Source organism: Aulonocara stuartgranti, assembly GCF_965226115.1.
Source record: "Aulonocara stuartgranti genome assembly, chromosome: 13".
In the NCBI taxonomy this organism is placed as follows: Eukaryota; Metazoa; Chordata; class Actinopteri; order Cichliformes; family Cichlidae; genus Aulonocara; species Aulonocara stuartgranti.
In genome coordinates, this window is record NC_138949.1 from 27,243,800 (window position 1) to 27,267,841 (window position 24,042).

The 24,042-nt window shown below is 41.5% G+C and overlaps 1 protein-coding gene across 1 annotated transcript in view; it reads right to left on the reverse strand.

The window, feature by feature from the left end:
* The window catches only part of meis1b (Meis homeobox 1 b), a 77,007-nt gene that overhangs the window by 22,227 nt on the left and 30,738 nt on the right, over nt 1-24,042 (reverse strand). The window contains exons 8-9 of the mRNA XM_082557119.1: nt 19,151-19,296; nt 1,376-1,452 (exon numbers count right to left, since the gene is read on the reverse strand). Coding sequence (XP_082413245.1) covers nt 1,376-1,452; nt 19,151-19,296 — 223 coding nt within the window. The remainder of the gene's footprint in view (nt 1-1,375; nt 1,453-19,150; nt 19,297-24,042) is intronic.

Genomic DNA, 24,042 nt, shown 5'->3' on the forward strand with positions numbered 1-24,042 from the left:
TGGATACTTAGCAACCTTATTTTATGGCTCAGTCCATGCCCAATTAACAGGCCAGTTGGCACTTACAGAGCAGTAATTTGCAGAGGCTAGTTAGCAATCAGCCTGTCCGCTAATATGCTAGGCTCCTTGCTAACAAGGACATCTTCAAATGCCTTGTTAAAAAATAAGTACTAAATAATAACAATAATATATGGTCATTTTGTTCTCTGACTGACTTTCGTTCACTTTGTACTCTGACTGCAGGCTTTTGGTTCCCAGAGTTTGCAAAAGTAATTGGATGCAGTTCCTTTGGCTATCACGCTGTTCTCCCATAGAATCAGCTCCCAGTTTAAATTCAGAAGACAGGCCTTAAAATTTTCCCTTTTTAATCACAGGGCTGGAGCAGGTGACCCTGCCCATGCCTTAGTATGCTGATGCGGGTTTGGGCTGCTGGGGACTTCCCATCTTCTCCACTCCCTTATTTTCACTCTTGATGCATTTATATGCCACTATTGGATCATTAACCTTTATCTACTCTCTTCCATAGTTTGTGCTTTATCTTTGTCTCTTTGGACTCTTTTCCCCCTTTTCTTTTACTCCTCACCTTCATGTTAAAAGAGAGTTTGTCTGGTCTCTGGTATTTTCTGTCTAATATTGTTGGATCCATACCTTAGTATATAAAGCACCTTAAGGTGACCATTGTTGGGATTTGGAGCTACACAGATACATTTGTATTGGACTGAACTGAGTTGTTAAGACAAAGGTAACTAAGCTTCTTAGAGGATTTTTTTTAATCCAAATCAGAATATACAGTGTTTCCTGTTCATATTTTACTTTTCAAATAATATGCAGTACTACAGACTTCAGGATAATTTGCAAAAGAAAAAAAGAGGAAAATTCAGGATAACAGAGTGTATAAACTGAATAAATGTATGTTTTAAAAATTTACAAAGAGCAGATGAATGTTAAATGATGTTCTCCAAGTGTTTAAAACAAATGCTAATCACAGTTAAAGGTAAGCCTACAAAAAGCCGCAAACCCCAAAATAAGACAACCAAAGTAAAACCCTATAATTAGTCTCAGAGCAGTAATCATTCTTTTATAAGATGTGCATCTTGGATGATTTTATTGGATGTTTTCAGATAGTAGTTTGATTCTTAATTAACATGGATTCTCATGTTTGGGCCGAGTTAGGCTGTTGGTTTGGAAAATCACTCCAGGCCATATCTCTTTAGATGGATTGATCTAGGTGAGGATGATTCAGTAAATGGTGTGTGCGTGTGCGTGATGAAAATAGAGGTGGAGTGGAGGCATTAATTCTAATCATCAAGAACTGGGATAGCCTGGGGGGTCAAACTCCTGAAATCGACTGCATGTAAACTCTGAAATGACTTACCAGTTGTTCACTTGTAGGATCGTGAGTCCTGTGTCCTGCGCCAGCTGTTTCTTCTGTTCTTCCGATGGGTAGGGATGCTGCAGGAGACAGAGACACTTTGAGAAAAGGCTGACCACAAATTGTTTAATGAAGCTTCTTGTGTTTTTAAAAGGGCTTTGATGTGTCTTTTAGCAGGGAAAGAGATGTTGCAGGGCACAGGTTGCACATACACAGTCGCACATACAAAACCATGCGCTGTAATGAGACCTAGAAAATGAGATGTGTGCTCATGCTCATTGGTGCATAGGTGTCAGTATGTGCCTGTGTGTATGTCTATGTATACTGTAAGTACATCTGAGTGTGTGCACATTAATGTGCCACCCCCTCCGATCATTAATGGAATATGAAATCTTGTAATTAATGGCAGCCAAAAAGGCAAGCCAATTAGAAAGTTAAGTGAAGTGGAGAACCAGCTCTAGTAATTAGGCAGCCTCTTACACAAATATATTCGCGTCAATGGCCCCCCTTTCACCCCGCTGCATATGTAATCAGAGAGTGGGGAATATGTAACATTAAGCCGATGGAATAGAGACAAGAGGATGTAAAACTCGCGTCTTTATTGCTGCTGGTTTCTTTTATCCTTATTACAGTGTGTACAATAACATGACTCTGTTAAGTTTGTCTTTTTGTTGCAATTATTTCTATGGCTTAACTGCACAATATGATCCCTATCCCCAAAATTAAAGAATGCCACCAAAACATATCATTCAATGCTGTGTCGAGTCTTATATCGGGTGGAGGGCGAAGAAGTTATACGCATACACCCAATAAACTTTCATTTTTCGTAACTCTTAATATGTTTTAATCAAACTGCATCACCTTGATTTTAGAAGACATCCCTTTTTCACTCATTTGTGCAACAATAATATTAACAGGTAAAAGATAAAAGATCCTTCCTCCTTATTCGAGGATCCAAATTGGAATCTGAATGATTTTTTATTCATCTGAAGACTAACGAATGCATCATGGACACGAAAAGCCCGAAGTGACTTCTAAAGTCAATGTTTAAATATAAACCAGTGACTGTGACCCCTCCTATCAAGAAGCCAGCTGAGAACAGTTAAATTTGAGCCACCTGTTTAAATATATAGAATGAATAAATGGGATAAATGCGAACTTGGGGAGTGTGTTGATTTATATTGGAGTAGGGGGTATCACAGTTGCACGGAGCCTTGTTCATGGAGTACAATGTGCTGTTCATGACTCAGACAAGACATGGACTGTGCAGTACGGCATAGGCAGGCCGTAACAGAGGAGAAGAGGAGGGAGGGGAAAGGGAGCGATGGAGAGAATAGATTGTTGAAAGGCTAGCACAAACTGGAGGACTATCTATAATCCAAAAGCTGTGTATACATTTACAGAAGGGATACATCAAAAACTAAACAGCATAAGGATAATCTGGCTTAATGATCCAGTCAGCACTATTTTAGAGCACTGCTTTTCAATGATTAAGTAGTAGTATTTAACAATGACTGTCTAAAAACTTAGAAAATCTTATGCTACTGACTTTAAAGAACAAATTCAAATATTTTTAGGTTAATTTGCTCTCTTAAAAATAGGCCGAGTCGAGCTTAGAGTTACTCGCAGCGCTAACATGTGCTTCGATAAAAATCCCAAGTTATTGTGTTCAAAAACAGGCACCACACATATGGCTGCTGTATGATATTTGCAGTACATCTATCAAGGGTATGTCTCCTTGTTAGTCAATCAGATGTGCAAAATTAGTGCGGCGCCAGCTTTTTCATTTTTTCATTAAAGCTTTTTCAGTGCATAATGAACAGGATTGTGTTTAATGCTGGAACCACCCGGCACAGCGAGGGGAGACAGATTTTTTCCCAGTCTTCCCTTGTCCATGTGATTGGTTGCAGGGAATGGGAACACAAGGAGGCTAATTTCATGCACAAAGTTATAATTGCTTGTCGCCTCTGGCCAAATTTGTGTCCAGTTCTTTTTTTACAACCATTTTTGTTCGCCTGTACGTGTGTGTGTTAGTGTGCATATATGCATGTGAACTGCCCATACATATGCACACACATATACACACAGTGCTGTTTCAGTGTGCGTGCAAGTTGCCTCCATATTTTTGCCCAATCAGATAAAAACCAAAGGAAAATAACTGCAGAAAATCTGAGGCAGCACTTGCCTTCCTCTGTGGGTGAAAGTGAGAAAACATTATTCTTACGGCTTGTGTCATCCGATGCCCTGATGCATTGCTTTATATATCATATCTACACATACACTTCTGACATTTTAATCTCAGCTAATCATGTGAAAAACATGTCTCTCTTTGCAACAAAAAAGATGATTGAACATGAAAAGATCAATGTGTCTATTCTGCTTGTCACAGATCTGTGGAGTGTCTGCCTCGTGATATCAGGGGGATGCAGCCATGCCAGAGGCCACAATACAGCACAAATACACCCTGTTTCAATGTTTCCCGTCCTTCTAGCTTACCAGCACAGATACGCACTTACACAGACAGATGCATAAATAAAATACACAAACAGACAGTGTGTGTGACTATCTCGGTCTCAGCCTACAGTACTGGAAGAAAAATGTTCTTACAGCATTTCATTTGACACAAATCCTGCTAGTGGTAGAATGTAATAAGTACATTTACTTAAGAATAAACATAAGCATAAGGTTGAGGTTCTTTTAATTTTTATACAATAATTAAATTAAATATATAAAGAAATGGTTAAAAGAAATCAGTCAGAAATAACGTAATTTATTCATTTATTCAGTGTCAATTTAAAAAAAAAGAAAAAAAAAAGAGTATTTTTATTGTTTACAGTTAAACGCATATTATGCTGATAACACAACTTCCAGGACAATCACTAGAACTTCAGTATGTGAGCACTGAGACTTCTACTTTACATAAGCAAACTCCTTTACAAGTTTTCACATACAAAAAAGTCCTCACTTAATTTAAGAGTTTAGAGGAAGAGATAGCCATGAAGCCAGAACATTAAAACTGTTTTTCTCCTCCTTTTTTCCCTAAACCTCCAAATTAGCTCCTATCTGTCAAAACACTGTGATTTAGTTTCTTGCTGAGCAACAAGTCGGCCAGTTTTAATATTGTCTGTGAGCGATTCTGGTGTCTTAACGGCCTTTGGCTCAGGTTCAGCGGGTTGAGAGAGAGAAAGAGAGAGAGAGGCCTTTAGTGAGAAAAGCAATAACATGTTCTTTAAAAGAGCAGATGGAAAGTTTCTGCGCATCCTTCCCTCCCTTCCCTCTTTCCTCCGCCTATCTTAATGATATGTCTTCTCCAAATATACAGCTCCTTTCATGAGAATTTCCACCCTGCTCTCCACTGGGCTCTGAGCATGTGGGTGCCAGGAGGGGTGTGCGTTTTTGCTTCCTTCTCTTCTTCATGTCTTATCAATCTGAGTATGTAAGAGTATGGGTGTACATTTCCGTTGTACATTTTGTTTGTCCGATAGAGTCAAAGATTTTACTTTGCTTTGCCCTGCAAGTTAATATGTGCACAGAATTGAATATGTTTCCTTGTTCTTATTTGAGCCACTGAGCTTGCATGGTTTACAAGTAAGTTTAGCTGTGCATGGTCTGAATATGGTGTGTGTATGTATCTTTGCGTGCAGATCTGTGTGTGGGGGTGAGTAACAGAGCATCAGTAACATCCCCTCCCTGTCTGACCGTCTTCCTCTCTGACCTCCTCAGACAAGAACAAGAGCGGGTTAGATAGAAGAAAGAAAGAGGAAGAGGGAAGGGGGAGGCAGGAGAGGAGACATGGAAATGGATATCTGGAGCCCCAGGGTTTAAAAAAGAGATAAGAGCATGAATATTCTGTAGGCCCCCTTTTTACTCCCCCGTTCCAACCATAACCCAAAAGAAAACTATTCTAGGCATGACGGTAGAAAAAAAAAGTGAATGCTACAGTTAACAATTAAACATACAACAAAATAGGAATTATATTACTTTTTCCAGATTTGTAAAAATATATTAAATAATTTTTAAAAAAACACTTGAAATAAAGTATCATCAGTTTGAGCTGGTAATAAGGCTCTGAACACATACCACTGAAGTAAAATTTTAATTTCGTGAGGACTCGAATAGAAAAACTCCATGGATCTAAAAGTGACTTAAAGTAGCCATAATAAATTACTTAAGATATTATGAAAGGGATGAAAAGTTGTTCTGTTAAAGACTAACATTTTTAAAGTTACCCGACCTAAGCTTCACACTAGCTACCCTGGTAAAAGTCTGATTTCATGTCCCGCATGTTTATTTAGTTATAAGAAACATTAAGTTATGGTAGCTTAGTATATGGGAACAAGCATTTGCTTGGTGTCATTCCCTAGTTCCCTTCATGATGACTGAACTTTTGACCTTTACAGCACAAAGTGTCTCTTGATCTCATCTGCTGGAGTAAAAATTCTGATAAACTTTGACACAAAAAAAAGAACAGAATTCCTAAAAGGTCACAGCTCCCCAATTCTTGTTTTGTGCCGTGCAAGTCTCACCTGAATGTGTTGGTAGTAATAAATGGGCAAAAGGAAAAAGTAGTCTCTTTTGCTGGGGAAGCACTGTGATTACACTTTTATAACCAGTTTCACTGTAGCCACACTTCTCTGTGTTTCTTCTTTAGCCATTTGCATTAGGGTGTTATCATTGCATATATTTCTATTTAAAGCTACACTTCCCAAGCCTCTGCGCTTCCCATTAAAAAGGCTTGACACGCCACATTAGCTTTATAAAACTGCAACCATGAAACAGGATGGAGAGAGGAAGAGGAGAGAGGAAAATCATATGTTGTCACAGCCATGTGACGTCCCCTCAAAAAAGAGGCCATGACACTGCACAATCTGTGGATAACAGACATGGGTCAGTGGTATTTTCAGTTAGCTTATTTTAACACCAGATGGTTGCAGAAGGCCACAAGGCACAAAGATGTTAGAAAATGCAATGATAACAGTAAACAAATTGGTAATATGCAACACTTTCCCCTAGTGTACCACTGTAACCAACAAGATACCCTTGGAAATATTTGTAAGCAGGCTTGTGAAAGTAGCATAACTCTCCTGACCTGAAACCAAGCAGGTTAAACACCAACAAAATAATGGACGGTAACCGACTTGCATGTACCACTTAAGGTAAAAAGTAAACAGCCTTGACTTGGCCAGATCTCTTCCCCTCACTGTTCCCAGGTCAAATCTCTGTGGAAACCGAGCTGCCTATCAGGAATGCCTGACGGCTAATCCGGAGGCCTTTTTGGCTAGAAGGGCATCACTGTATCAAACCAAACTGTCTTCCACAAACATGTATGCACACATGCACACTCTAAAACATAGGGTTTACTGGAAGTGTGGCCTTGCTCCTGACAGACGAGCATGAGATTACCTTAAATATTTGGAGAGCCGAGCACATTGTTATGCTAACAACAAATACCCTGAACCCTGCGCACGAGCAGACTTTAAAACAAGCGTTCCAAACTGTAAGCCTGTTCTATCTCATACAGCAAGCTTCCAATTTCTCAGTTTTATTTTATTTTATAATTTTTTTTTTGCTCATAGAGTCAAAGTTTCATCTACACTGTTTGTGTGTGTGTGTGTGTGTGTGTGTGTGTGTGTGTGTGTGTGTGTGTGTGTGTTCATGCTGTGCTGTGAGAGCTACGCCATTTCAAATTCCTTTCTGTGTAGGTGGCATCGACTGACATCCCTTTGACTTCATTAGGGAGCAGGGACCCAGCAACAAAGCTGGCTCTGGGAGAAAGGGGGGATTAAAGAAAAAAAGAAAAGGGAGTGAGAGTGAACAAAACAACAACAGAAGAAAAACAAAGCACCCCTAACCTAATTTCCTCTGATTCAGGCTGCTCCGACGCAAAATAACTAAACAGTGCAAAAACAGATCTTTTGAGAAACTCAAAATGAACCAACTACGAGATGAGAGATGCAGAGTCTCTTCTGTCTGAAAAGCCTGTGCAAAATTAAATGTCCCCTTCTTAGCGCTACCCAAAAAAAGCAGGAACAGCCTTTTTTATCATACTGGTCTTCAGTAAACTAGCTCAAAGCTTGTATGAATAATTCATAAACCTTTTTTTCTGTTTTTTTTTTTTTTTGGGGGGGGGGGGGGGGTCTCGATATATGCACCATAAATTGCAAAGAAACCCCCTTTCAAACTGTTTTTGTCATCAAATCTCTCCATCTCTTTTCGGGATGAAAAAGAAATGTGGAAAAGCAGATGTTCTTGGGTTTTTTATTCATTAATGAGCATTGCCCTCTCAAAAAACAGCTTTTGTTGATTTAGGGAAATCTCACAGCGCTCTTGCCTATGGGAATGAGATAAATCTAGTTAGCTGGTGACGCAAAGGGTGAAAAGTATGTCATTAAAGCTCCGGTACAAAGTGGATTAGACAATGTACAGCATTGCCAGCTTCCACAGAATGATAATTGATGATTAGAATCATCCATCACTCTCAGGGCACAATGCAGGACAGCAGCCACTGTGTTGCAATATAACTGGGTGTTAAAAACCTACAACAACTGTGTGCTGTGTACAGTAGGGTGTGTCTCTAATGTATGTGTAGACTTAAGCTTATAGCATGTAGGTACATGACAAGTCTTTAGAAAGTGCCATATATACGTATAATATAAAGGGTGAGGTCTGTTGGTGTGCTGATGGAAAGAATCGTGTGTGTGTGTGTGTGTGTGTGTGTGTGTGTGTGTGTGTGTGTGTGTGTGTGTGTGTGTGTGTGTGTACTTTCTGGTTGTTTTCACTATGAAGGCGTGCTTCATTAGTCCTCCCTATTCCAGCACAGGGAAGGCTAAATTTATTAAGGGGGCCGGATGTTGCACAACACCTGCTGCTGTGCTTCCCTCTGTGCAATAAAGAGAAGGGAGTGCAGCATGCTAGCTAATGCTAGTGGTAAGCACTGCTCGTTGGACTGAGGCTGATGAGCTGAGGCTAATTCAAGGGGTGATTATGTAGTTTGCTGGACCACTAAACCTCTTTAAGCCCGTAATTACCGCCTATTTGAGCGAGGGGAGGCACTCCAAAGCAATCGGCACTTGCACCAAGCAGTGCAGAGAACGGCAGCCACAGCTGGAGGTGGGCTGCCTCAGGGCTGCCTGGGAATGAGGGGGTGTGTAAATAGGGAGTAACAGGGATCCAAAAAAGCATCATCCTAGTAAGGTACCATAGAAAGCTGAGAGAAACCAGTGGGATGCCCCTTGGAGCACAAGCATGCTAGCTCCAAGCTACAGTGCTCGGAGCTACCATTCTAGCACTGATCTCTAAGCTTGCAAACAAATGTTCTCTTGTTATACGCAACTACAATACATGGAAGTTTTTACACAGGGCTGTAAGAAACTATGAGCTATTACTGGTGAGTTCAAAGAAAGAAAACAAAAACTACTGCACTAAAACGTAGACTTTCTAAACACATAAACCCTCAGTATAGACTAAGGATGAAGGTAAGAGGAGAACAGAGACATGTCATTGTGGTGAGAAACTGTAAAGCTTTTTTTAGACTCATGTCCATGACATACAAGAGGGAATCAGATTCTCAGATTGCACTTCGACCATGGGGGAATACATTTCATTTCACCTGACTTTCAAGGAAATTTGACTTTACGTAATGCAACTGAAATCTGATCTCTCAGAGGAAGCAATTTGGGGACCACGGCACATTCTAATAACCCCGGCGATATTATTATGTTATTATCATAATTACCCTTTTGCCCCCAACGTTTTAATTAGAAACTCACCACTGGCCCCTAGGGGGGTGAAAAGAACCTGGATTGGGGGGAATACTGAAACTAGGTAAAGGTATTTCACAATTGCTCCCTTATGCTCTTTAAAGCAGGTAGCAGATAGAGGAAGGTTACAGCCACTGTTATTATAAGATGAAGCTTTCACATTCACCTCCTCTTTCTCCCTCTGACATCTCTGTCATTCAGAGTGCACCTACACCCCTCTCTCCTTCCTCTCCGAGTCCCTCTAGTTTCCTATCCTTTTCACCCGTCACCGCCCCCTCCATCCCTCTGTTCTATATTTAGCTTTTTCCTTAACTATCTGGGGCTGCCTCTGTTTCTACCTTCTTTTCTCCCACCTTCATTTAACTTTTCCCTTTACAATTAGCTCCCATCTTTTCTGTCTTCTCTTTCTCCTTTGTGAAATGCCTCCTCCCCCCTCCCCAATTTCCTCCTTCTGCTTCATTCATCTCTCTCTACCTCCACATCTTCAGCAGCAGAGGGCCTTCACCATCAGTGCACCGCTTTTGCAAATCAATGACTTAATCTGTCGTAACAAACAAGTGAGCAGCATCCTCAGTCCTGTCCACGTTCTGCTAACAATATAGACAGCCTCGGAAAGAGTGAAATGAGCAATTAGAGAAGAAAGCCGGCAAATATAGTGTGAAATATGCTGCCTATAAATAAAAGGATGACTTTAAAGACAAGAGTACAGAAATACATGAGGATCTTACTCTGTGTTACAAATATGTTTGGAGAAGACGTAAAAGAAAGACAAGTCAGTGGAAAAGTGAGAAAAATGACAGGGTATGTGCATTGGTATAGGTTTTCCCAACACATCTTCTCTGCCAGCCCTCAGCTCTGCTCGACTCCTCTACCATGAGTTATTGCCTGTCTGCATTCACCACCTGGTTCACTAGCTATGATTTCCCTCACTCCAATGGACACACAAATACACATAAACGTACACATGCATGCTTGTTTGTGTGGGTGTGTGCGTCACAGATGAGCGTACAACACACACCTGATTGAGGCACCCTGGATCAGCTGGTCAATAGTACACTACCAACCTATAGCCATACTATCCATGCCACCTGCCGCTAATGGATCATAATCCTGACAGGGGTTATTTTTCTCCCCAATGTAAAAATATGAAAAAAAAAAAACCTTTATCACAGGATTATGAGACAAGTGATTAGGATATCACCAGATCTCATCTATAAATCATGGTTCTCTCCCCTGTGCTCTTGTGCCATTTCCCCTTTGAAACAGCACAAGAGCACCAATATTTCCATGACATCGGGGTTCAAGACCATTAAAATGTAAGGAAACACAGCTGTACATTATAGAAAAAAAAGGAAGTAAAAAGGGAGTGAAGAAAGGAGGAGAAGGAGGGAGAAGTCAGGGAGGCAGAAGGCATGCATAAAAGATAGGAAACCCTTATGGTTTTTCAGAAAGAAGTGTTTTGTCAGAAAGGGACACAGAGTGTGGGGGAAAGAGAGAGGGTTCACGCATGGGAGAGAATACAAGTGGGAGGAACTGAATTGATAAATTAGTTCAGCCAACGCGCAAACTGATTACCACAATGGCAAAGCCACAACGTCTATCGAGCACACGCATGGAATGAGACACAAAGGCATGCACACATTCACTCGGCATTTACAAAAGAGACATGAGGCTGACAGATACAAATAATTGCACAACTGCATATGCAATCACACACAGGCGTGCGCGCGCACACACACACGCACATCCACACCAAATGTATCTAGGGCAAGCTGCAGCAGTTGCTGTAAGTAAAAGGTATTGAGCTGCTGACTCCAGCCAGAAAATATCCCACAATCCTCTGGATCACCAAACACAGCCTAATGGATAATGGCTAACAGCTAGCGCTAATGTGATTTCACACTTAGCAGAGTTAATATATCACTGGCTAGACAAAATCATGCTACACAGAGCCTATGCTAAACTCAGTTACTTGAAGGGCGGTGAACATTTTTCTGCCAAAAGTCTCATTTGAGGAGTTTTAAACAAAAAAGCCACTCAGAGGTTATGCATTTGCTTAGAGAGTGCATGAGAGGATAGCTTTGCTAATCTCTTGCAAAGCAATGGATAGAAGCATTTCATCAAGTTAACCACAGATTTATGACAATATTTTTCCCTGACTCTTCCATATGTCAACTTGCCACTCACTCTCCAATAAATACCACAGTGATGGTGGGGAACTCCACACCCTACCCAGCTACTGACGTCATGGATGTGGTCCTATGTAAAAGAGTGTGCAACTTGAGTGTGTCTGTGTGCGACTTAGAGCTGAGAGCGAACCTCTTCTCTGGATTTACAGATCACTGTAAACTGATTAGTGGGTACCAAACCAAGAATGGTTTCACATATCTGAGTTACTGGGCCTGTATCCACCCAGCACACACACAAACACTCTTCACATGCAGGTGATAATGAAAAAAAGAACTAGCGTGAAGCACAGGTTCAGTATGAAGCCATCAATCATCGTGACATGCAACAATGAAACCACACACTGAACTGTTTCATAGTTTCCCAACTATGAAATTATATGAGAGTTGGAGGGAGGAGAAAAAAAAAGCAGAAGGTTTAGCCAAAAGAAAAGAACAGATGGTAGATAGTAATAACAGTAATGATGTATAAAGGCTCAAATTAAATATTCAATTAAACTTGATATTTAATGTCATTGACATAAATATTGCATTTTAATACACTGAAAAACACCCACTGATATGTTGTTCAGTGAGCATGAGTTTCTATATATAGGATAAAAAGCTTTAATTGCAACTTATAAACATTTTTGAATTTCCCCTCCAAAAAAATCTAATCTAATGCTAAACTAAAAAAGAAGCTGGAACAGTTTAAGCAGATGATTCTGTGCGTGTTTGCGTGCATGTGTGTGCATTTAGTCCTGCAGCCACGCTGGGGCTCTGAGGCTCGTGATCTCCTTCACTGCTACTGACCGACCTTGAGGGTCTGTAAAGTTCTCACGTTCTCAAGGAAACACACTGACCCGCCCCTTGACTGAAGCCAGATCAACACACGCACACACATAAGCGTGGTTTTGGTCTAGATCTATGGCAGACATTTTAGAAAAGATCAAAGGTGACATGAATTAAAAGTTAACTGCCCTTGAGGGCTTTTAAATAGAGGAGTAAAACGATACAAGAAGCAGTTGGGAGAAAATGGGAGGAAAGGTACACCTAAAGTATTGTCAGAAATGTAAATGGACTTTGACCCAAGGCAGGTCCTAGTTCATATAAGTATTTCCAAAAAAATTCTTCAGCCTGCTTAGAGTATGGGAATAATGTGAATATCCTTAGATGACAATTTTTAAAAAGAAGGATTGTCTAACTGGATTCTTTCCTATATTCCTATATCACTTCTCAGCAAAAGGGTCACGCTTCTGTGATATAAATGCAAACTGTATTTTGATTTGTAACAGGTTTATGACATTATATGTGAGAAAACATGACCCACTCAAATGTAAAGAATGAAAGATATGCTGCCAAGATTGAACCTATGTGGAGATCTGATTTTCTGAACCTTCAAAGAATGCATCCCAGCATAGGATTATTGCTATTAGTGATGGTAAAATTCATGTGGAAATGGATGATATTTTAGTATATATATGTTTCAAGCTGCCAAGATGAACCATGTGTCAGTCTTTTTGATAGATACTGTATCCATCTGTTCATCTGCTCATCCATCCATCAATCATGACACAGATGGCCTTTCAGGAGTCCATGTCAGGACTGATGCCTTTCCTTTGCCCTAGCCATACCACTACCCCCACCTCGCTCCCACACAACACCCTCCCTAGCCTCCCACATAACACACATACTCACACCTCCTGCCCCCCTGCACCTCCACCAGATGGACTGGTCTCGCTATTTCCAGCTCCCAAAACCCACTATCTACTTGGCAAAGATGGGTCATATCATTAGCCTATCACCTTTTAATAAAACAGATAAACAGATAAATAAATAAACATCTAAAATTCTGACGTGTCCTTCCTGAAATGGTCGCAAAGTGTAAGTGTTGTGTGCAACAAATCTATTTGTCTGTAAGGGTCAGTCCACAAAGAGAAGCCCCAAAAGAGAGCTGTCTGCCTTTGGTCCCTGGGGCCTGTCAAGAGGGATAATTGATGATGTTTTCATTACAAGGTGTGGGGTAATGTGGGGGTTGGGGCACAGTATGTGTGTGCATGTGTGTGTGAATGTGTAGTGGGGGTAGGCAGGTTGACTCAGCTGCCTCCCTCTTTGACACCAACCACTCTTGGATTGGTACGGACAAGTCATTGCTTCCAAATGCCCTCGTACAAACACACACCAGCGCAATCACACACCCACATTTACACAAACATAGGTCCTCGCAGACAAATGCACACACAAACACACAGCCCAAAGCCAATTCCATTCCCAGAGATAGAGTATCTGAAACTGAATAAAACCGCTGAGAATAAGCCTAACTTGTTCTCTTGTTTTCCTCTGCTACCCTGTCTCGTCACAGTGTCACGCCAGGCCTTTGGCAGATCTGTCCATCTGTCTGTCGTCTCTTAGGACCTCTTTGAAATCCCAATGCAGTGGCGCCTAAGATTCTGACTGCCGCTAAGATTGAATTAAGACCTAATCGGAGACACCAGGCCACATAGGCCACTATATTACTTTATAGTATCAAGATGGACATCATGCCTTTGTTGTAGTTTATGAATAAATGAATGAAAACACATAAAAAGTCAGCTGATGTCTTCCTTTTTAGCTTGCTTCCTGATGTCTTTTCAAAACCATTAACAAGGCGTCTTGGTGGCTTCAATGGTTAATTGAAATTATTTTTCATGAGAAGCTTAAGTTGTGCAAGATATAACTAAGACAAACAAGTGTAATGATAATCATGAGACCCCCATAACCATAAATATGAAAAAGTCCATGTCAGTGTCGGTTTCCTGAATTTAATTCAAAGGTGTACCTTCGTCATACTGTATTTCTTGCTATTCTGCATTTTCTTATCACTATAACGGTATAAAAAGTATGAAGTATGACTGAACTAGAAGGAAAAAAATACCATCCCAGCAATGGGCTGCTGCGGTGGGTCAGGGCTGCAGCGGGTGACCAGGGTGCTGACATATTCAGGCTCCAGCAATAAACAGACGAAGAATAATGGCATCTGAGGCAAGGGCGAACTCTGACCTCAAACGCTTTTCCCTCCCTTGCCTTCTGTTGTTTAGATGAGGCTTTGAGTATCTGGTTTGTGTTCTCTTAGGTGAGAAGTTCAGGAACTGCAAAGTGTTTAGTTTACAGAGCGCTGTGAATTTAAATATTAATTCTAAATGTTGGTTATGCACAACTCTGCCCTGTTGTTTGGTTCAATCGCAACCCGAACGAGGAGTTGCGATTGAGACGAGGAGGAAATTATCTTGCTTCTAATGAGTAGTGTAGCTAGCCATCCATGTATCCATCCACTCCTCTCACTCGCCTCCCATTCTGCACACCCAGTCTAGATTACTCCACCACCCAGGGCCCACGACAGCAAGGCTCCTGGCCTCCTCTGCCAGCACAGAAATGAATTATATCGCTTTTCACACCTGTTTCTGCTCAAACCCCCACTGCATGCTGCTGTGTTGAGGGTAAAAAAGCATTTCCAAGGAGGTGGGGGGGCAGCGCTCCCCAAGCTAAGCTACATCTGCGTACGCAAGTGGTTAAATTGGACTCTAATTGTATTAACGGCGGATTATGCCTTCAAGTTGGATTTTTTTATACGCGCTCTCTCTCTGCATTTTACACATTTTAAGAGGAGAAAGGAGGAGGGGGAGAAAGGCAGCTCATTGAGGGTTTGCGGGTTGGCTTCTTTTATGAGCTGCGATCATGGCTGCCCCTCGTTACACTGCATCTGTGTACAAATAGGAGGGGAGGAGAGCCAGAATGAGAGGGCGTTAGCGATAATGTGTGTGAGAGTGTGTGTCCCACTCTGTGAATATACCAATATGAACACTAAAAATACCAAAACCCTCTGCCCTTTCTTTTTACACACACACACACACACACACACACACACACACACACACACACACACCTACTTCAGTTTAGCACAGCAGCAGTCTAAATGGGAATATGGGTAGTGTGTATAGTGGGGAGGCGGGGGTGAATTCCATCTAATTACTCTATCACATAATTTCACAAATTGCCTTTTCATAAGGGAGTGGAGAGCAGAGCACAGGGCGCGTTGGGGATTTGAGGCTTGAGCTTTCATTTACTACTCATTTCTTGTTAAATTAAACAAGAAAATACCATTTGTGTGGAGGGGAGGGTACGGGCGGGATGTGGGTGTATTCCAACCACACAATGGGAGGGTTGGAAGAAAGAGAGATTGGAGAGAAGCTTTTTCTTTATTTCAAGATTTGTCTCTTACATAAAGCAATCAGGCAGCTCAGCCGGTTATGAGTTTAGAATTGATTCTGCAATTATTTTCTTAAACACAGTTTATAGTTATTTCCAGGGAAAAGTCATTAGCACACTTCAGAGTTATATCTACATCTTTAAACACATCCTTATTGATGTCAAACACATCTAGAAAGAGAGAAAGCAGGTTACGCTTACAAATATCCCGTTTAGTTTAGTCAGTAAAACCAACAGAGAGCTAGTAGCCGCAACATATGTTTAATTAAGGATGTCAAATGCAAACAAACATCAAAATGAGATGAGGACACAAGTGGAAAATCCCTCCCCTCTCCTTTATTTTGGTTCCCTACCAAGTTTACAGCTGCATGTCAAGCTGGCAGCGACTTTGGTCATTGGTGACAGGCGGTAAACGCTAATGTTTTGTAGTCGCTCCAAGTCAGCACAGCCAAATTCTTCCGATGAACTTGTCTCACAAGCATCGTCAACAACATATGAGCTCATTGGGTGTGTTGGAGAGAACTCGGTGAGCTGCAACTGTTGTCATCATCACAAATTCAATGCCCACTCTCTATCCCTTACTCTACACCTCACACTGTACATACCTCTTGTCACCATGCATATACCCAAAAACACTGTGGCTTAGACCCATCTAACAACACCAGCAAACTTGGGAATTAGAAGTTTTCCAAATGTTACCCTTTCCACATGGAACAAGACATAAGAAATTAGCATCCTTGATGGATAAGGAAGCAGACATGCATAAAAGTCTTCAAAAAACCCTGTAAGAACAGCTGTATCAATGCCACCTACCAGCTACCCTGCTGGTGTACTCACAGCCTCACTGCGCCACCCACCTTCCTTTCCGCTTCAGTACAATGAGAACTCCCAAGGGTCTAAGTGTGAGGGCGAATAACAGAAGGGATTACAGAACACTAAGGTTGGGTGTCTTCTACTATAATTCATTCTTAATTCACCATATTCTGTTTTGTGGTCTGTCTGCACCTGTGTCAAATACTTTTAGATGTATTATTCTTAAGAAAAGCAAGCCCTGATTGGCTTTTTAAAGACTGTGTAGCGCTACAGCAGCCCTTCATATATTGTGTATATGTCTATGTGTTCATCTCTGAGGGGGTCAGGCACATCTTTCATCCTCTTTCTTTGAAACAAAGAGTCAAGCCGTGATGAAATGTGGATCAGCTATCCATGCTTATATTGCTATCAGCAGAGGCAGAGAAGCATACTACCAGTGTGAGAAAAACTGTAAATGTTTTTGCATTATAGGTGCTATGTGTAGCATTCGTAAACATTGACATATGGTGAATAAATTAATGGTGACACTGAAGAGTAAGCAGATGAAACCACAGCAAGCATTTATCTGACACCAGCGGTATTGTTAATGCCAGTGTTTCCCAAAATTAAGACCACATTTCCCATAAACAAAGAAAATGTTGGCTCCTCTCTGCCTGGGTTTCATTTCTGTTTGGCTTCATTGAAGAGAATAAACAAATTGGAAGTGATTTTTCCATCAACCTTTCAGTTTACTTCAGTTTCAGGCTGAACTGAAGGAGCTTCTTTTGTGTAATAAGGTAAAATGGCCACATGTCCCATTGTATGCCTGCATGTTTTTGCTCTTCTTTCCATTTTGTTCTGGAAAAGAAAAAGACTGATGAATCCTCCTTATCCCTGTCTTCACCTCCTCACCTTCTTCTCCTTTCCTTTGCTCCCATGGCACTCACTTATATCCTTCTCACTGTTTGAGATCTAACAGAGTAGGAGCTTCCCATAAGTCGTGCTCACAGTGTAATATGACACAGGAGGTGTGTTGCCGGGTGTGTGTTTTCACTAGGCATTTGTGTGTTGAACTGTATTTCCACAGACAGGATGTGTGTATGTTTCAAACACCTTTCCTCTGTGGCCCCGAAGGTTTTGGGAGTGTATGGGTTGAGGTCAGGGAGTTGGAGTATGTGTGTATGATGTGTGTTTGCAGGGTGATGGAGAACTGGTGGTATATGAAAGATGGTGATAGTCAGATGGGAAGCAGGGAGTACAAAGGAAAAAAGTCTTGAGAGTATATAGAGTCTGTGTACGCACACACAATGTTGCCTACATACCTGCAGACAATTGGACACGGTAAAAAAGTTCCTCTGATTTTCCGGTAACTGTTGAAAACCAACAAATGCACTGAGCGATGAATACCATCGACATCAAAGACAAGCTACAAATAAATAAAAAGTTGAGCCCATGCAATAGCCATCATCCAACAACCAAATTGCTTTCGTTAACATCATCACTGTTGTGCAATTCAAAACAACACCCACAAAGCCAGAGCGTATCAAGTTCTCCACAAACTCCTGACATAGGCAGAATGTGTGTGATGCAAGGTTTTTCCCTAGCGTAGCTGTGTATGCTGAAATGAAAAATGTAACGAAAGACTTCATCTGTCACACAAAAAAGCAGTTTCACTTACTGTATTTTTTATATTTTTAAAAGGTTAGCGGTACAGTGTAGGACTATCTTAATATTAATTCCGGGTGGCCATATTGTGCCCTGTTCATACTTTATCTGAATCAATACAAAAACAGATGTGAGAGGTGAGGTCTCAAACCAACGTTAAGGAAAATGTATTAACTATTTGTTGACTGAAAACATATCAGATCTTTTTAAAAAAATACCATTTAAAACTATAATAAAAACAGCAAAGCTTCTCATTCTTGGCAATGATTATTGCAGATACTAGCTGTGTAATATGCACTCATAGGGACTAAGGAGACTATAATCACTCTGAGTTAGTAAGCTGTACCAACACTGAAGCTCAAGCAGGGCATAAGTGACTCTTTATGGGGTAAAAAAAATAAATAAATAAATAAAACACTGAAGAATTTCATTTCATGACAGACCATGTAAACTATCGTACACTGTTCTTTAACTAGACATCTTTAATAAGTCGAATGATTCGGCTTGAACGGAATCAAAATTGTGTTGGCCAAGGGAGCATTCAGCTCACTGTTGGTTCCATCCCAGCAGTCACATTGGCACCCTCCATTGCCTAAATACATTTTTCCCCACAAAGTATCTGTGATGCAGTCAGATGGTGTTAACGGCATTTGTATTCTCTGCTATAATTGAGGAAAAATGGAGCCAAACCACAGGCCTTTGCAGCATCCCCGGCATCTGTTAAATAATGACAGATTTGTTTTTAATAAGGTTCATCTATGTATCTGCAGTTATGGCCAGGGGCATCTCTCCTTGGCTTCAACCTTATTCAGTTTCAGCAGATGAGAAGTGAGAACGCAGGCTGCAGAGATCGCCAGCAGATTACACAGGCCTCCGTCTTTGAAGTGTGCACCGTACGAACAAGGATACACTATGAAGAAGAGGGGCTGTGGTGTGTGTGTGTGTGTGTGTGTGTGTGTGTGTGAGTGTGTGAGAGAGAGAGAGAAAGAGTGGCTCAGTGTGTTCTTTTGAGTAGTGCAGAAAGACAGAGCGTATCTGTGTGTCTATGTGCAAGTATAACAGTACAGACAGCCCGTGGCTGTAAAATGAAGTTGAGTGTGCACTCGTGATATGAAACTGAGAGTGAACGAATAGTGTTTGGCTCAACTCACCGTTAGGTGCTGGAAGAGCCATGCTCTCATGATGTTGGTGGCCACCTTAGGGAAAATCCCTCTCTTCTTGTTGTGTTTCTTTTCTTTATCCGGGTCATCGTCATCCCCTGTGCTCGGCGAAGCCACACTGTTGTCCAGACCATCACCTGTCACATGACAAGAAACAGGAAGAGACAGTGGAGATCAGACACACAGTTTGTTTACTTCCTGCATTTGCTGCGCCTCTGTGTTCAAAGGGAATAAATACGATTTCGAGGGAATTCTGGAGGGCTTTGTATGCACAGAAGGATGGATATAGAGACACAACAATGGCAAGAAGAGAATGGCTGGAAAACAGCACCTCATAAATGCATTCATTTTTAATACATTTATAAATAACCCTCCCTTTCATTTTGCTCCCCCCGTCACTTGAAAACAGAGCAAGCGCTTGCATCTTCCTGGGAGAAAGACAGGGAGAAGGGGAGCACAAAGGACTTGTAAGGTCGCATTTCCCCACTCTCCCATCCAAGCCCACGCAGAATTGAAAATGACAGAGAGATTTAGTCTTTATTATCCTGAGGGGAAAATAGTTATTGAAGCGTTGCCCCAGCGCATTCTGCCATTTTACCTGAGGTGGAAAGAGTAACACGGCACTACAAAAGGCAAGGTTGCAAGGAGGGGGAAGGCAGAAAATAAAAGGAAAATAGGTAGAAAAAAGGAAGTCAGAGGCACATACAGAGCTAACAAAGCTAACTGCTTTTCATAACAATGGCGTCATGGCTGCTTACAGCAACCTGTAGGGCTTCGATAAGACTCTATTAAGGCCAGTTAACCTCACCTAAGGGGAACACTGAGAAAGCTCAGCGTATTTGAGCACTGAGAGAAAGAGAGAAAGGAAGGCGCTCCACGGGCCTTTTCTCTGCATTCAGACTCAACAACATGAACCCATACTCACACTCACACACACGCAGCACATATTCAAAACCATCCAATTATGGTACGTTTTCTATACAGCTCCAGTGGAGAGAAAGGGCCTCTTCCCATCCGTGGCTGTGAAAAGCCTAATTGTTATTATCATTATTCAAAAATGTGAGCCACCCTCAATGAAGATGATAATCATAAAAGAAACATGAGGCGAGGTAAACAAGTGGCACCTTCACTGCTAAACATTTCAGAGGCAAATAACTGACTTTTGTCCTGTATCGCCTCTCTCGACTGGAAGTGAGGGGAAATAAAAATGTGAGAAAAAAGCAAAACAAAAAACAAAAAAACCCCACTAAAGCAGTGCACACAATTGGATCCAGTTATTTATTGATTACACACAAAGCACTTCTAAAGCTTCTAGGTCTATTCACTGTGGCAGGGATAGATAACTGCAATGAAATGGGCCTGCGTTCCACTAACTTGCAGAGGGCGACACCCAGCACCTAGCTAAACCCTAAGCCCCGATTCATCGATAATTAATAGGCATGTTGGCGCTAATCCGGTTGGAGATGACTTTTTTCCAGCCTGCCACATCAATGGAATAATCAAGGGCCTAAAACCCAGGCCTTTGCTCCCCATTACCTCAGGCAAAAGAATTCCTGAAAGCATGCCTGGAGGGCACCTGAATTATATACACCATTAGGAGAGAGAGAGAGCCTCAACGATCCATACGAAACAACGCTCTCAGCTAGCTCTCACTCTCTCGCTCTGTTCTAGCAGAAGGAGAAGAAGATACATATGCACACATATTGAAGGGTTTTTAATGAACCTCATGTGAAAGTGGAGGGGATGCTATCGAGGGTGAAGAAGGGATAAAACAAGAGACAGCTTATTATAGATGGCCTGACAGTGATGCAAACACCTGCCATTGTGAGGCAGGTAAACCAGCTGGTTGAACTGTACTGTCACATCACCAAAATGTAATGGTTGAGCTACTAGTCACTGGATGATGTTATGGACTGGATAAAAGGATGAAAATCTGCTATAAAGAAAGAATTAGTAAAAATGCTCACAAATGTTCCAGAGCTTAAATAATATTACATTTGTGTGTTTCCACAGCACAAAATCCATATATATTTAATTTACAATGATGTAAAACAAACACACATCAAACCAGAACTAAATAATCTTTACCCAATTAATCACTTATGGCCAATCCATTAATTGATTAACAGACTAACCACGCAAGCGCCATTAAACGTAGCTTCTCTTCCTCTCTGTCCTTAAAAAATGCTTTGTTTTGTTTTTTTTTAAATGTGGGCTTTGGTTACATCATTAGTCTGGGACAAATGCAGCCGGAGCTTAACAAGTGAGTTTTTTTCTTCCTACTGTTTCAGGACTAAAATACACCCACCCTTCTGTCTACATCTCTCTGCCTGGTGGAAAAGAGGGGTGAGCCGAGCCGTGGCCCTGTAATCTAAGACCAGATTTTCATTGGAAGCAAATGCTTTCAATCCGTTGTAAAGACCGGCTCATGTTCAGCAAAGCCTACAATAACAAACCCAGGGGCTTGTCCCATGCGAGTTGGGAAAACAGAAGCAAACGGCCAGAGTACCAGCTCAGTGTGGGTGAGCGAGTGAGTATTCATGCAGGTGAGCAAGTGGGAAAGAGTTGGTGTGCATGGAATCTCAGGGAAGAGGTGAGAATCATGAGAAGCATAGAGAACAGGGAAAACAAGGGAGGATACAAAAAGGGGAGCAAATGAAGTACAAAAGTACTAAAAGAGTGTATGCTCAGAAAAACTGCATGATTCTCTGTGTGTTCTTGCTGCAATTTTTTTGTCACCCATCACCCTAAGCCAGGGAAACCTTAACACTTACCAATATTAATCCTCCCCCCCTTATCTCTCGTTGCTTATACCTCTGAGTCTGACCTATACACGCTTATTTTTACCTAGAAGGGGGAAAGGAAAGAGAGCTGGAGAAGGGCTGTCAATTTTATTGGCATTTCCATTTTCAGTGCAATTTGATACCAATCACCTCTACATGGTCTGGGGCTAATTTCTGCTTTTCTTTAACCCCAGCAAGTGAGGAAAGAGTGGGAGGTGGGAAGAGAGAAAAAGGGAGAAAGGAAGGGTGAAACTGGAAAGGTGCTGAAGCTGTGTCTGGCAGCCATGTTGGGGAAATGTCAACTGTGTTACCAGAGCCCGTCGGAGAAAGAGAGGCAAAAACAGGGAGAGACAGTGAGGGAGAGATAGTGAAGGACCATAAGAAAATAGAAGGAGACAGTGTTAGGGGAAATGAAGTGAGAGAGAAAGAGAGAATGAAAAAGTGGAAGACCAAACTCAAGCCACTGACTGGAGCAGTACAGAGCGAGAAAATAATTGGTAAGAAAGGGAAAAGATGCAGTGGTGCACTGGAGTTAATCAGCTGGAAAATAATAATAATGATAATAATACACAGACAGAATTGTCAGCTTTCATAATGCAGATCTATATTTTTCGTTTATTGGGTCTTTGAGGTGAAATTTTCAGAAAAAGGTCCTCCAGAGACATTCTGTACCATCCATTTCACTATAAAGAGATGTGTGATTTAAAATAGATAAAAATTTGGCTTACAGTGAAACAAACATCAGCAGAGTACAGTGTATCATTTGATGCTCGTCAACTGATGTTTGTAGCCCAAGCTGAACATACCACACAGATGCGAGAAGTGAATACTATAAAACTGCCATTTTTCTTGCTGGGAAATATGGTATTGCATTGCCATATCCCGATACATGTCGAGATGTGGCTGGTGTGGAGGCTAACAAAAACATGGGTCTGTTTGTTATGACATGTGGTTACACACTGGTGCATGTCGCCCTCAAAGCAGATGACTCAAGCATCTTGGGCATACTCAATAGACCAAATGCAAACATTTCTGTAGTCTTTTGTGGTGTCAGTATGGATCACTGGTATGCTTGAATGGGCAGAAAACATGGGCTATGCAAGCACTGATTTCAAATTCATCTTCATTAGTATAGAAGTGGCCACAGTGACATCATAATCCGTCCACCACTTAGCCAATAGCCCTTTTGGTGGTCAGTCAGATGGTTGTTCACACCGCTTTTCAGTCACCCACTAAACTATCCAGTCAACTAGTCAGCCTATAAAGCCAGTGAGCAAGTATAACAGTCAGTCATAAAGCAGCCCTGCTTGTCGTGTGCTTTGTCAGTCTGTCAATCAGTTATTTAGAATTCTAGCCATGCAACTAGCTAACCACTCAACCAATGAACAAGCCAGTCATTCTACATACATGGGCTGTGAGCCTTATTAAGAGCATCAGCAGGCTCTAACCCTGCGCTGCATGCATACAGCATGTGGATGCTAGGCTAGCAAGCTCCAGTCTCCCCACAGGCACAACTCAGGGCCTACTGATCGGCCATGACAACATCTTTGTAACTATTGGTGAGGTGGGGGTGCTGGGAAGATGGAGAAGGGTGAATCAATGCAGGACAGTGGGGGTGCATGTTTGTGTGTTAAGAATGTTTGCATGCATGGATGTGCATTTGTCTGTATGTGTGTGTCTATCTTTGCCTTTCTTTATTCATGTGCGTTTCCTGGTGTGTGTGTGTGTGTGTGTGTGTGTGTGTGTGTGTGTGTGTGTGTGTGTGGCAATTAGGAGCAGGCCACTGACTGGAAGGAGCCAGGGGCAGTTGAAATGCCCCGGGGCCAACCAAGGGAAGGAATATTTTATCAGTCCCCTCACACGCTGTATACACAAATACACACTTGCACACGAGCATGCACAGACTCACACACACACTGCAAGCAAACAGATAATGACGTAAAAATTAGGTTAGCTTTCTTTGTGCATTTTCACTAGCTTTGTCAGCGCTAGCTAAACTGACTTAAAGTCTGTTTTATTCAGCTTCGATGGTTTTTATTTAAGTCTTTCTGCCACTCTGTGTTTCATTATTGCATTCCCTCCCCTCCTACTTCATTACCC